The 14,467-nt window shown below is 37.2% G+C and overlaps 1 protein-coding gene across 1 annotated transcript; it reads left to right on the top strand.

The window, feature by feature from the left end:
* The first annotated feature begins 4,233 nt into the window (after positions 1-4,233).
* On the top strand, positions 4,234-11,534 carry LOC135690649 (oxidative stress-induced growth inhibitor 2). The gene is made up of 4 exons (XM_065208257.2): positions 4,234-4,413; positions 9,090-9,152; positions 9,582-9,718; positions 9,984-11,534. The coding sequence occupies exons 2-4, from the start codon at positions 9,104-9,106 to the stop codon at positions 11,226-11,228; spliced, it is 1,431 nt and encodes a 476-aa protein (XP_065064329.2). The 5' UTR covers positions 4,234-4,413; positions 9,090-9,103; the 3' UTR covers positions 11,229-11,534.
* Positions 11,535-14,467: the final 2,933 nt, after the last annotated feature.

Here is a 14,467-nt window from a genome sequence, read left to right as displayed (position 1 = left end):
GCTCATGGTAAATGGTGTGGCTCATGGTGAATGGTGTGGCTCATGGTAAATGGTGTGGCTCATGGTAAATGGTGTGGCTCATGGTAAATGGTGTGGCTCATGGTAAATGGTGTGGCTCATGGTAAATGGTGTGGCTCATGGTAAATGGTGTGGCTCATGGTAAATGGTGTGGCTCATGGTAAATGGTGTGGCTCATGGTAAATGGTGTGGCTCATGGTAAATGGTGTGGCTCAAACTAGTTTGCACTGTTTCCAAAATTTGATGACTTTCATGGTCCAGCAAAAGCTAAACCTTCCTCTGAATAATAACGAGTTAACTCGAAATAAACTTGATGAGATATCCCTTACTTCAGTCTTTATTTGAATTATATCAATTTCAGCCACTTTTCTGACGTGTTTGGAAAAGAGTCTATTTTTTTCAAGGAGTTATAAACCTCCAACGTTCCATGAGGCAAGCTGTATAAACGTTTTTGTTTAAATTTGTATTTTTTGCCTCAATATCGTTTTCAGTTGAGAGAAGCTATAGCCCCTTGAGTTGTAGCTGACCAATCTCGTTTGTCTTTAGTTGTGAGAAAGACTCCTCAGCACTGGCTGTTTTAGCAAATTTCTTTGACAAGCTCTATGAAAATTAGGGGCCCTACACAGTCCGGTTTCATGCATGTACATTGCTTCACAAGTAACTTTCCCTTTCCCCCTTTCTCATTGTTTTTGGAAGCTTTTTATAAATACTCAACAGAGTTTAGGCATTTTGCGTTAAAATCTGGATCCTCTGACAATATATTTGACCAATCCTCCATATCGATTCTACTTTGCTTTCTATGGAAAGGAGTGCTGTTGGGAACAAGGCCCCAAATGACTGAAGTATCAATGTCAGAATTCTTCTTAAAATGGCAAAATAGCAAATTCCAGATATTTCCGAATGGTAATTTTGCCGACGTCTGGACTCTAGGGGGGCAACTGCCCCCCTCACCCCCTATTTACCGCCATTGGCTCTCCGCGAAGTGTATTGAGCACGGGGAAAAATATTTAGAGGGGGTTAAAGCCAGGTCGGTGCCTCTAATCAAAACGCACCGAAAGCTGATGCCTCCGTTCTCTACAGATTTTTCGGGGAAATAGTGAGGGGATGCATGTTCTGCAGCTGGTTCCATCGTAATGATCTACCGCTTTGTGAAGTACGATTCGAAGTAGCAACGCTCAAAATGCCTAAAAAATCCAAATAAAAAATCTCCTTGACTCATCACGGTGCCCCCGAACTGGGTATTTGTGAATTTCAGTTTCTTTTTCATCCGAAATATCAAGAACATGAAAGACTATATAAACCCTAAAAAGGGGGAGATGGTAAAACATTCTGTAGAAGTACAGACAGACATTTTCTGTGACCACGTCTTTTTATTATTTGTGTAGAGAAAAGGAGTTCTCAGTCACAAACCAGAAAATGCTACCAAAAATATTGCCTGGGTCGGTAAAGGCATCGTTTATGATACTGGTGGCTTGTCAATTAAAGATAAGGTAAGAATGTATAACCATGAGTTTTATTTTGTCACAAAGCACAGGGGGTCAATGTTAAGGCTGACATTCTTAGTGGGTTGACTCACAACTAGTGCTCACTCCAAGAGACGCCTTCTAGCATAAGTGCTACTCCTGATTGAATTTGATTGATTTTTGGAAATCAACTGGAGTATTTTCACAACACAGTCAGCTGTAATAAAAAACCGCTTATGTGTAGACAAAGGAGTTCGTTTTCACCTTAGGACTCCATTGGAAACAGTTGTATGCTCCATTGGAAGCGTTTCTGTTTGGCCTATTTCGATTCACAACTGGTTTTATAGATTTCCTGGTGTAGTAATTTTATCTTTGTTCTGATGTTTTATGCTTTAAACGAAATTTCATAAAATAAAATAATGAGCATCTGGTACAGAGTTTCGAGCTTAACTTTTGACCTGATAAAAAGTTAATAGGAAGGAAATTTGACCAAATTTCAACCTATAATTCATTCATTTTATTAGTCATGGTTAATTTCATAGTCAATTTCGAGAGGCATTTCACTACCTTAAATAGCGTACGGGATTTTTGGATTTTTAAAGTCCCTAAAACCTCTATAAGGATTTTTGGAAACAGATTTGATGGAGATTTTTGGATTTCTTGGTTTTTTTTAAAGATTTCCAGGGATTTTCATGGACGTTAAACATTCTTAAATACAGTTAAAAATGTGTAACGTCATTAAAAATTTGACGTCGTGAAGTTTGACGTCATAAAATTTAGATTTCTAGAATTATTGAATTTTGACTGCATAACCTAAAAGAACACCATGAAATACCCAAGAAAAGCAAAAACGGTTAAATATATAATAATGGGTTATATATGGCAAATGAAAGATTAGAATTTTGCTAAAGAATTGCAATGTTGCGAACAGAGACAAAATTACAGAGGTCTCTGCAATTAATGATAGACTAGCCTTATAAAAGACAAAATAAATTTTTTTCAATTTTCTACTTTAAGTTGCCCCTGTAATTTTTAATCACCCTTTTCCTCGGCAAACCATATTGTTGCTCTATCATTTTTGCTTCAAAATCATGCATTCAACATTGAATCGGGGGAGGGTAAAAGCAATTTTTCAAAGGAAAAGGAAAACATCAATTCTACCTGAAAAATATTTTTATACCAGATTATAGCCTGTGCTCGTCATCTCGCACCCAATTCGTGTGACGTCATTTTTTGATAACCTGATAAAAATGTAATTAAGGCATGGGACTACGACTTTGATAACAGAATCATTTTTATTGTTATTGTTTGTATTGTGTTATATTGTCATTTCTATATTTTATTGTCATGCATTGTTTCGTATGTATTGTTTTGTATCGTATGCATTGTATTGTATTGTTATAGTTTGTATTGTATTGTTGTGTATGGTATTGACTTGATAGTGGATGAGAAATCTTTGCACATTGAAGCTGATTAGCCTTCTGATTTTGCTCCCTCCCTCCTCGGATTTTATCACCTTAGGAAGATGTTTCTTTTGAATAAAAAGAAAAGGCAGGAATCATTTTAGAACTTTGGACAAGATATTTTAGACCCCCTCTCCATCTTCCCCACTAAATTCTTCCACGACACTCAAAATTTATCCTAAGAAATGTTTCAGATTTTTTCGTTTGCTTCTGCCAACTTTTTTGCAATAATTTATGCCCCCTCTTTTATCAAGATAAAATAAGGAACTTATTTTATCTTGCTTTTATTGATGACAGGAACAAGCATATGCTGCCTAAGATCCTAATCAACATTCAACTTTGCTCGGGGGGGGGGGTACATAAGGTCAAAATAGGACCAGCCCTGTCTAGGGGCCCCTCTGTTGGTAGTTATCGTAACCAAAAAAGCTCCAGCGCAGCAATCTCAATATTAGCACATTAGTTTCCGCAAACTTTTGCCTGTTAGCTCTTAGGCCCCGTTTACACGGGAACGGATCCGCATAGATCCGTGCCCAAACTGGCTACGATAGGCCTTGCGTTTACACGGGCACGGTAGGATTCGTATCTTTTCTGGGAGAGATCCGTACCTTTTTGGATACGATTCGAAAGCGAATCCATTTGGATCCGTACCTTCATCGGCGCCGTGTAAACAGGAAGATACGGATCCGCAAAGGCACGGCAGTAAAACGAGACTGTTGCTGGGGTCAGTGGAGGCCATTTCAATTGTACGCAGCACTCATCATACAACAAAGAAATTACTCTCCCACCCCCACTCTTTCTTCCACAGTCGAAAGCCTTTCTGAACCCTGTCTTCATCATGGTTTAATTTTTTTCACCTTTTCTTTTGTTATTTTTTTTTCATCCTGGGTATTTGGAAAGTTCTCTGTTGTTATTTCTAGATAGGCCTCGATAAATTGAAGGAGAATGTCTTCGTATTTCGATCTAACAGTCTCTAAGTTTTTTTCATTTTGCATTTTACCTTGACATTGCGCATGCTTAAAAAAAGCGATTCGATTTTGGTCCGTTCCCGTGTAAACGCTTTATAGTTTAGGATCCGATCTCGTGTAAACGCTTGTGGATCGTACCCATATCGTACCTAAAAGGTCCGGATCTTTTGGATCCGTTCCTTTTTCTCTCGTGTAAACAGGGCCTTAATATAAAACACCTTTTCTACAACTCGGTTACGAGAACAAATGCCATATTTAAAATTTTCTTTTATCTTAATTGTGTTAACTACCAGGTGGCAGTCTTGAAAGGTTGTGTGAATAGAACTGCGCGGGAGCGTTGCAGGTACTTCCGAAGCTCGGCAGCGTCGGCAGCGTCCACAAACGGCTTCCATTGCAAGTTGGTTTGGCCTTCTTTGCTCGCAAAATCATAATTTTCCAGTTCAGCAATCCTGAAAACAGCATATGCTTTTGAACTATCAGATGACATAGAAAGTGCTTGATAAGGTAGGTTTTCAGTTCCAGTTCAGTAGAGTTACTATACTCTGAGTAGTCAATACTAAAGGTCACTGGACTGCATGGAATGCATCCCTAAAATGTTTGGCTCAGCGCTCTCGTGAAAGATTTTCCTCTTTCAATCGTATTAAAATTCATTACATTTGACGATGGTTTATTTTCAGAGAACTTCATTTCGTGTATGCTGGTCTTCTACTCGCCACTTTGTATCGTTCTGCCATGATAGGTCTGCCCTCCAAAATGCCATAAATATGGTTTCTATAAAAATTCTACCATTAGAAAACCTTAGAAAATGGTTAAGAATATTTTTCTGAAACTAGCCCTTTTCTGCTCGATGGGTTATTTACAGTGAAACTTCACGACTTTAAGCAAAAATTTCAAGCAAAAGCTCAAATCGTTGTGTGTTTATTGAGCAATGACACAGCAAAAAAATTAACAATGCAGGCGGGACAGCCTAGCTTTCCTTGTCTCGTCGCCTTCATTCCAAGAACGAGGCGGCCTGACTAAACAATTTAGCTGATTAAATTGAGTTTATTCTTCAATTTGAAACCACGGCTGTATGTTGCACAATGCCATTTTTCAAATTTGTTCAGTAGGGTCGTATGTGCGGCGTCCCTAATCTAGATTACATCGGTGGTGCCTCAGGTTTCATTTCAAACCCAGTGCTTCAGTACAGGCACGGCGCCACATCTCCAGATCTCTATATACTGCTTGATTTTATTTGATCTGTTAACTAACTTATCTAGTTATATTTCTATTATTTGTCTATTATTTGTATCAATTTAGTATCTTTCTGTATCATTGCAATGTCTGCATTTTGGAAGCGTAAACAAGAGTATATCCTCCCAAATTTTCCTAAAAATCAATAATCAATGTTTTTCTGAGTGTCATCGACTTGTACATTTGGAGCGGTAAAGTAATTTGTTAAATTTTAGTCTGGGAGATGCATTTTAAGCCATTCTAGAAGGCTTAATTTAAAATTTTTTGTTCCACTGAGCTTGATCGATATTTGAAGGCAGTCTATCCCCCATTGTCCTCTGAATCTCTTTTCATGGCCACGATATTCATGCATCATTGGTTTGATGTACAATAGACCTGTCAACCTAAAATTTTCAAAACCTGGAGAATTCAGATTTTTTGTTGAGAAAAACAGGGAGATTTGGCCAAAAACAGGGAGATCCCTGGAATTTGTTGAATTTATAGACAACATACCTGTCAAAAAAAGTCATTTTGGACAAACAGTCAATGACAACAATGATCATGGGTAGCGTCTTCCTAATGGCTTTTAATTTGAAAACACTGACAAAAAACTATGTCGCAAAGAAAGTCATTTCAATCATTTTTGTTATAAGAAAACCTTTGCTGAAAGACTAGGAAAAACAGCAAGAAAATAATAAAAAACAGGATACCGGGAGAAAGCAAGCAAAACCTGGAGTCTCCTGGCAAAACCAAGAGAGTTGAAAGGTCTGATACAAATAACCCATGAAGAACCAAAATAGTTTACTCTCCCTACAAAACCGGGAGAGTTGACGATCTGGTACAAATAGCACATGAAGAACCAACATAGTTTACTCTCCCTATGTGAGTTGCTGTGAATTTTGCTTTGGTGTCAAGCTTTGGCATTTTGTTGTTGTGTTCACCCACAATAACTAATATATGATGCTAAAAGAAAGAGGAAGACCCTCTTTGGGTGAGGCTTTCATGTTAGAATTAGCCAATCATGGAGCTGTCAGACTTCCTTTCAAAGAATTAAAGGCAGTCTTTCCCCTATTGTGCTTTACTTTCATTTTCACTGGATTACACTGGAAATTTACTTTTATCTTAATTTCAATTCAAGCACTGTTGAGCTAGATTGATAATTAAACGACTTAAAGGCAATCTTAAAGGTCCCCTATTTTACTCAACTTTTATTTTCACTGAGTGAAATTAACACACTGTTGAGCCTGAATGATGATTAAACGAATTAAGGCAATCAGAGACAGCTTTGATTTTAGAGCTTTTGAATCAAATTTTTGTGTTCTCATTGTGGCTAGAATAAACTTGGTTCCCTGTTTGGTTTCTGTGACAGATATGTCAACAGGAAAAGGAAATGCTTCCATTTTCATCATTCAATTCAAATATTTAGATCCTCTTGCTGTTTCCAATAACTTGCAATTTCAAATTTTGTCTAGCCAAAGCCAGCAGCTTAATCCGTCTAGGTGGGAAGGCCAATTGTTCATATTAGCTAACTGTTGAGAGGACAGACTGCCATTAAGTATTTTTCTGGAAAAAACGGCTGAGACCACCATGGTGATTAAATTTGCTCCCTTGAGCCAGTCTGCAGAGAACATCAATTCTCAACAAGATTTTTGAAATTGGCAAAATGCAGCTTCCAATGAGAATGGTTCTCACCATATGGGCAATGCATTTCCTGATCTAAAAGGTGTGGTCCCTAGACATTTTTCTAAGGGAATGCCCCCACACCCCTTCTTCCTATCTTGCATACACTATATATTTTCCTGGATCCAACCCTGAAAACAAAAGTCTTCCATGTTATACCCATTCCACAAAATGAAATTAGAGGGAGGTGAGAAGAATCTAGAAAAACTCATTCTACTGAAAAATTGCACCTAGACAAAGTGATTCATGATTTCTAACTTGGTTAAAGGGCACTGAGATTTTTGCATAAATTGGCAGTTATTTGGGAGTTTGAAGGTGCAGTGAATGTTTTTGCAAAATCTTTACCTGTTTTCCTGATATAGATGCTGAAAGTTGAGAATCGCTGTAAAAATATGACAAATTTATTCATTAATCAGTTTCTCTAACATTCATATTATTAAAAATGACTATTGTTACAGTTATTTATCAGGGCTGCACCACCTGTTAAGCTGAATTCACACTGGACGCACACGCGTCATGTCATGCTTTTCCTCATGCTATTCGCACAGCATGCGTCATCCAGCGGCACGTCATCTGTTTTTCAATGCTGTTCACAGTAAACTTGTGAAATTTTCTACAATTTGTTCTGTATTCCTTGTATTGCAAAATCAAGCTGGAAACTTAAGTTTGCTACAGAAACGGATGAAACGGTGATCTGGAGCTAATATATCAAAAACAGCATCTTGGCCAAAGAAGTGAGGGATTCTCTGTACTTATTCTATGTACTTCAATTAGTCTTGTGTTGTTCCTTGGACATTTTGGCTCTATAGATTGTCCTATGTTTTGACAGGAAGACGACCTCTTCAAGCATCCATTAGAGAAGCTAAATTTTTTTTTAATTTAAGATTTGGAAGGTCTACTACAATTAGCAAAATGTATGGCTTTACAAATTCATGAGGATCCCCTTCCTGCTGAAATTCAAGAGAATATTAAACAGCTTAATTGCATCAACACTCCCCAAAATTTCCATGAATTAAATCCCTTGGAAGTACACCTTTGGAAACTATTGAAAGCCTAATGAGAAGTGACTGAGATTTTTTTTTACCAGAACAAAACATACAATGACTCAACATCATTGTTTAATTGAACATCAATGAGGCAACGGTATAGACAGAGAATCTAAACACAAATAATACTGTTAGTTATTATAAACTGAAAAAACATGCTGCGTTGCATAGCTGCTTAAAATCCTGACCATTGTTGATCGGCGTCATGATGTCTGTGATATGAGGCAACCAGTGTTAATTCAGCTTTAGGCCTGTTGGCTTTAGCCTTTTGGGCTTTAGGCCACTTTTGTCATCCTCATCAGCATTATCAACATCATCACCATCATAACATCATCATGCTGTATGCTGTGTACAACTGTTTTTTTCCTTTCACTTGTAATTGCTTTTTCAATGTTATTGTACCACATACAAATTGCCTTGTAATAGTGAGGTTAGTTAAGTGTTTTGTTTTTCAAAATGAAATGACAACTGGTTTAGAAAATAGTTATTATTTAGCCAATTTTAAATTACCTTGTAAAAGTGAGATTTGTAATTGTTGGATTGAAAATGAAATGTTTCTATAATAACCTGGAATTACATCCTTTAAACCTGGAATAAACCCAGAGTAAACCCGGAATAAACCTGGAATTACGTCCTTTTGAAAATTATAAACTGTTTCAATTTAAAACAAGTGAAATACATCACATGATTAAGACATAAACTGATATAGGATCCAGAATTATCAGTAGGTTTAACTTACGAGCAGTTGCTCAAATGCCCAATGTTTGGAGTCAAATTAAATTTGGCATGCTTCCTGTACAACCTTAATGATAGACTATACATTAATGATATTACTTGGCTTTTTGTAGCTACCAGAAAAAAATTATTAGAGGGAAAGATAAAGTAGCAACCTAAGGAACCTAAGGGAGTCTGTGAAAGCTTTTTTTGCTCTGTTGACTGACCTCCTTGCCAGCTATCGAAAGAAAGGCTTTGTATGACCTTCTGACTGTCAATATTTTCTTTGTGTAACATATTATTTTCTTTTTAAAGTTATGTTTTATTTTAGAGCTGAATATATGTTATGAGTAAATTTTGTATGATCATTCTTTCCATCACTTGTTTGTTTTTGCTCCCAGCATATCTTCCATGCCAATTGTAGTCAATATGTAAATAGGAATTCTGTTGTCAAAGCAATGTAGCTGAAGCAAGAAATGACATAGAGAGGTTATATCTAATTCATTAACTAATTCATTAATCTTACAGGAAACAAAAGCCTCATGCGGGTGAAGGCAGCCAGTTGTAAGCTGTATGATGTTGTGGTTGTTGGTAAGAAAGTATTTTTATTTAATTTTCTTTGTTGTATTTTTGTTGTTGTTTTTTCTTCTTCACAACTTATTATTAAGTGTGAGCCATGCCTCTAAATATCTTTTTTAAAAAGCCAAGTGGATCAATTTTATGGGGGTATACCAGCCTATTATCACAATTGTAATTATTTTGGCATACAAAGCTCAAGCTGTTGAAGATGAGTTAAAGAAATACATAAAACTTATCAAAAATCATTTGAAGCAACCGTCAGGGATACAAAATTTTCTTCGGCTTTCTCAACCTACCATAATTTTTTTTCAGACTTTTGCATATTCACAAATAGCAAGATTATCTTACAGCAAAGCTTCAAACCTTTTACACTTTTTATCCCCCGTCAACATTTAGTATTATTGTTCAGCAATGAATAAATATTTTAATTATTTGTCCTAGGAAACGGTCCATCTGGAATCTGCCTGTCATATTTCCTGTCAGGAAATTGGCCATATTACAATGGGGCCCCTGTTCCAGATCCGTTGCTCAATGACAGAGTAGAATACTGTGGCACAGAGGTGTCCCTTGTGGAACAGGTAATGCGCATATTTTCTAATCCTATCTTCTGTTGTCTTTTATTCATATTGAGGTGGTGCAACTTTCAAGCTTGAATTCTAAAAAACCTATTGGCAATCTTTGGTTAGAATCTTTTGAATGACAATAAACTGTAAAGTGAGACGGGTAAAACTAAGATTTGGACTAAGATTTAACTAAGAACTAAGATTAAATCCTTTAAAATACTAGTGTTACAATTTAAAGTAGAATCAGTTTCTTGAATTGGTTCTTGTGTACTGTTTCTAGGACCTGGAAGACTTGAGCGATGGATTATATGATTCTCGATCAAGAAATCCAGTTAGTATTCTGTTTGACAAACTTCACCATCCAAATGCTGATTTTATGACTATGGAACCCTCTGTGCTCACATGGAAGAACGAAGAGGCAAAGTCATTCAAACACCTTGTTCTTGGCAATGGTCCACCAGGTGGAACCTGGCACCGGATGCAGTATTCCCAATATAGTTTAAGTTTGGATTATTGGCTTGAGCTTCCTGGATATCCCATAAAAACATGGCAAGAGGAACACAAGTATACAAATGAGACAAGTGGCTGCACTTGCAACCTGCCCAAATTAGTTCGCGAGGCAGGTGTCCATGAAAACCGCATGTTGCCTAATCACGTGGCCCAGTACTATTCTGACTATGTTAAACGAATGAAACTAGAAAGTAACTTTATGAATAATGTCACTGTCACATCAGTGAAAAGAGTAAGTCCAAACAATCCAATATGGGAGATCTCAGGTACCCAGTACAACAGCTCAACTGGTGATTATGAACCAATGCAGGTTTTCTCTCGTAATGTTGTCCTCGCTGTGGGCGGCTACAGTCGACCAAAGATGCTTCATATACCAGGAGAGGATCTGAAATTTGTACAGCACCATCTTCCAGATCTTGACTTTTTTCTTAAGGAATTCAAAGGCAAAAATATTGATCCTGTTGTTGTTGTTGGGTGTGGCTTGGTTGCACTGGATGCTGTTATTGCCTTAATCGATGCTAAGGTGCCGGTTTTTCATGTTTTCCGGAGAGATGCTAAGGATATGAAGCTAATAGTGAACCAGTTACCGTCTTCATATCCAGACTATTTGAAACTGAAACCGCTCATGGCGGGCAGAGCCTCAAACGAATATTACACGCCGTTTCCTCTCTCCCAAGTCACTGAAATATTGTCCACAGGCGAATGTGTAATTGAGCATGTTACCGGGAAGAGCCGACTGGTCACCAAGACTTCTCAAGTGATTGTTCAAATAGGGTCGAAGCCTAACCTCTCATTCTTAGGCGAAATGCAGCAGACCTTGTTAGAAGATTCATCAAAGGAAATCGACATAAAAGAAAACCCACTTGCTGTTAACTTGTTTACTTACGAGACTGAGGAGACTGGACTCTATGCAATGGGGCCTTTGGTTGGAGACAATTTTGTTCGTTTTATATTGGGCGGTGCCTTGGGGGTTTTATCTGGGCTGGCTGAAAAACTAAAACAAGATAACAATTAACTTGGACTGACATTAGCATATATTCACATATAGAAGGTAATTTCTGCACACACACGTCAATCTGCAGTGTTTTAAACGCATCATTTTAATCTTATTGTAATCAGATTCAACAAATAGGCTTTTACAGAAGAAACTGTTATTCTTACTCTCACCGCTATAGTTTGTTTCTAATTCTCTCACAACTACTTCTGTGTTTTTTTATTTTCATGCACGCCGTTTGTTGTACATATTTCTTTCTGTGATAAAGTTTAAGCTTTTGTATTTTATTGGATTTAGACTTTGGGTAAATTAGAAAGTTCACGTTGATTTTTTTCATTTTTTCTGCATTCTTCTTAAATAAAACTGTTATTTTATGTAAGTTTTTTTTTAATTTATACTATATAACCCTTTAAATACTGGAATTTTGTAAAATATCATGAAAATTTACCATGTGGGCAGCTTTGGCAAAAAACTTAAGCAAATAACCTAAACAAAAAGCCTTTAAGCCATATTTTTTGGACAAAATGGTCCGTTGTTAAATCCTTATTTTTGACGATTTGCGCATAAAACCTCATGCGATTAATTTTGATCTTCACAGAAGCAACATGAAATGACTTTTAAATTTGAATGAACGCAAACCTTGTAAATTGAAGGAATAGCTTTTCTTGTACTGTGAACAATACGAGGATTGACAGCAAAGAAGTATTTTGTAATGGCCTGTCAAATCTAGCCTTCAAAAGGCATGAAAATGTTACTGATCCAAGGTAGATTTAGATCAACTGGGCACTTGCGGACCAAATTTATCTTCAGCGGAAAGATTTTTTAATTCAGGCTGTTACCCAAAGGATTTTTCTGAGTTGTTCAAGCTTCAAGTCGAGTTATGACTTGAGCAAAACAAAAGCTACAATGTATTTCAACAATTAGAACCAGGGCCGCCGCTAGGATGGAGGAGCCTGGACAAATACTTTCACCTATTGAAAGCTATAATGGGTTTTTTACCTTGCTTTGTTTGAAGCGCGGTTAAAGTATTCATCCTCTACATCTTTTCTAAATATTTCTTACGAACCTTTGACCTGGGGCTCTATTTATGCAAATAGGTATGAACGTGGTGTTACAATATAACTCAAGGCCAAAGCGTCGACAACATCGCTAAAGTCAATCGTTTTAGCAGCATCACTTTCAATACCTCAGTATGGCCAAGTTATTCAGTAAGCCACCATTCCTTGTCGTTTGACGGACCCACTTTGTTAGCCTGAGCTCAATATCGTCGAAAGGAGGTTTTTAACATAAATAACATAAAAAATAATTTCATATGCTTAAATACTTAATTTCATGCCTTCAGGGACTTAGAGGAGAAATCTTTACCCGAATACTGCAGTGTCGTCAAAAAAGAAAAACTACCTTGTTTCATAAATCATTAGTGACATTATTTCATATTTCATGATGATATCTTGCCGTTATTTCACATTTCAAAATTACCAAAGCAAAGTATTTCAAAATCGTAAAATGTTCCATTCCTGCTCCCAAAATATTAATTTTTTAAAGAGGTGTCAGGAAAAGTTGGAGCAGCTCACATACAAAATAGACCGAGTCTTCAAAACATGACGTTTTTGAGTTGCCTCCATGCACAATATCAGTAACTTACTGATATTTTTCAAAGATAACTCAAAAGCTTTAACTGTTGCAACTCAAAATTTTTTAGGAATTATCACTAATATACTTCACAAGAATTTTTGACAAGTCATTACTTTTTGATATTTCACTACCGATAAGCAAAATTCTCATGAAAGATAGCATTGTTAAGCCATAGTGACAAAGCTAATTATGAACTGTACGGTAACATTCCCTTTTAAAGGCAGTAGAACTAGTTGTAGCATTTGCCAACAACCCTAGGGGGGGGGGGGTTCTTCACTTCACTAAATACGGAGACACGCCCCTCCCCAAAATTCGCAAAAGCGCCTGTTTTGGATTTGAATTAAAAAAGCTGATACTCTGTCCCGGAGTTTGTCAAGGCTATCAACCAGCATACATTATTCTCCTTTATGGTTTCAAAAAACATTTCACAGTTTCGGCAATCAATTGTAGTTCATTCTGCGCTGTTTAATTGATAAAAAAATTTAAATTGTCATAATTCAAATTTCATTTTTGCGAAGATTTCAAGCATTATGACCCTGTCGCGGAGCCAACAAATAAAAGTACAACCCTGTCATGGAGTCAGTGTAACCTGTCTCCAGGATACAGCGAGTCTCGAAGATGACAGGATACAACAGGGAATACAACTTCTGATCTAACTACTTTTCTAAAGGGGTATATATAGGTGATGGTTAGGGGTGGCGCCACGGGGTGGACTGGGGTCCCCACCCCACTTTTTTAGGATCTATTTTCCAACTCTTCCAAAACTGGATTAAAAACAAAAGGGGGTGGTAATTTTCTTCTCTGAGATCAGAACTTTTTTAATTTTGATGGTCAGTTACGGCTCTTTCCAGATCTATGAGTATGAGATCTATGAGCTGACAAAGAGTATTGTGTGTTGGATCATCAGTTCTGTAAATAGTAAGAAACTAAAGTGAAGATGATTCATAAGACACAGATTTATCGTGCTAAACAGTTGGTTCTTAGAATGTGATCTTTGCTTTTCTTCCTTGCTAACGGTTTTTGGCAATAATTAACTTTAAAACTTGGACCCAAACTTTCTCAAGCTATAAGGATAGTATAGCTGTAGCCCCACCTGTTACAGCTGAATCACCTTTAGCCTCAATGTCAGACGAAAGCTTGAAAAAGCTTGTTCAAATTAGCATCGATCGAGATATGGCAGATAAAATAGACAAACGAAGCCTCGTTAATAAGTTTGAAACCACTGCTTGCTAAAAGTACAATAAAATTATTTTTAATGTTGTCAGCTTTTATGTATGTATACCTTTGCTTATGAAATTTAACTCTTCTATTGAGGGTTTCAAATTTTTTCAAACTTGGTTATCAATAACAAGCGCGATTTCTCGTACGGTGTTGCACCGGTTTCTCACCCAGACCCCTTAATCAGCTCCACCCTTTCATTGTCTACCCCATTATTTGGGGGCTGGCGCCGCCCCTGGCGATGGTTAGGAAGAAGGAAGTACGCGCGGGGGCTGTGTCGGCAGATTCCTAAGATGCAAAATGATTACTTGGCAGAAATAATACCTAAAAGGGGGCATGAGGAACAACGGGCTCGATCTCGGTATGCTCGTGGGATTGGTATTTATTGACCTGAAAAAGGCATTTGA

Source organism: Rhopilema esculentum, chromosome 4 (genome assembly GCF_057945365.1).
Source record: "Rhopilema esculentum isolate cy_ngs chromosome 4, ASM5794536v1, whole genome shotgun sequence".
NCBI lineage: Eukaryota > Metazoa > Cnidaria > Scyphozoa > Rhizostomeae > Rhizostomatidae > Rhopilema > Rhopilema esculentum.
Note: the sequence above shows the minus strand (reverse complement) of the source record. Positions and strands in the feature narration are given on the sequence as shown.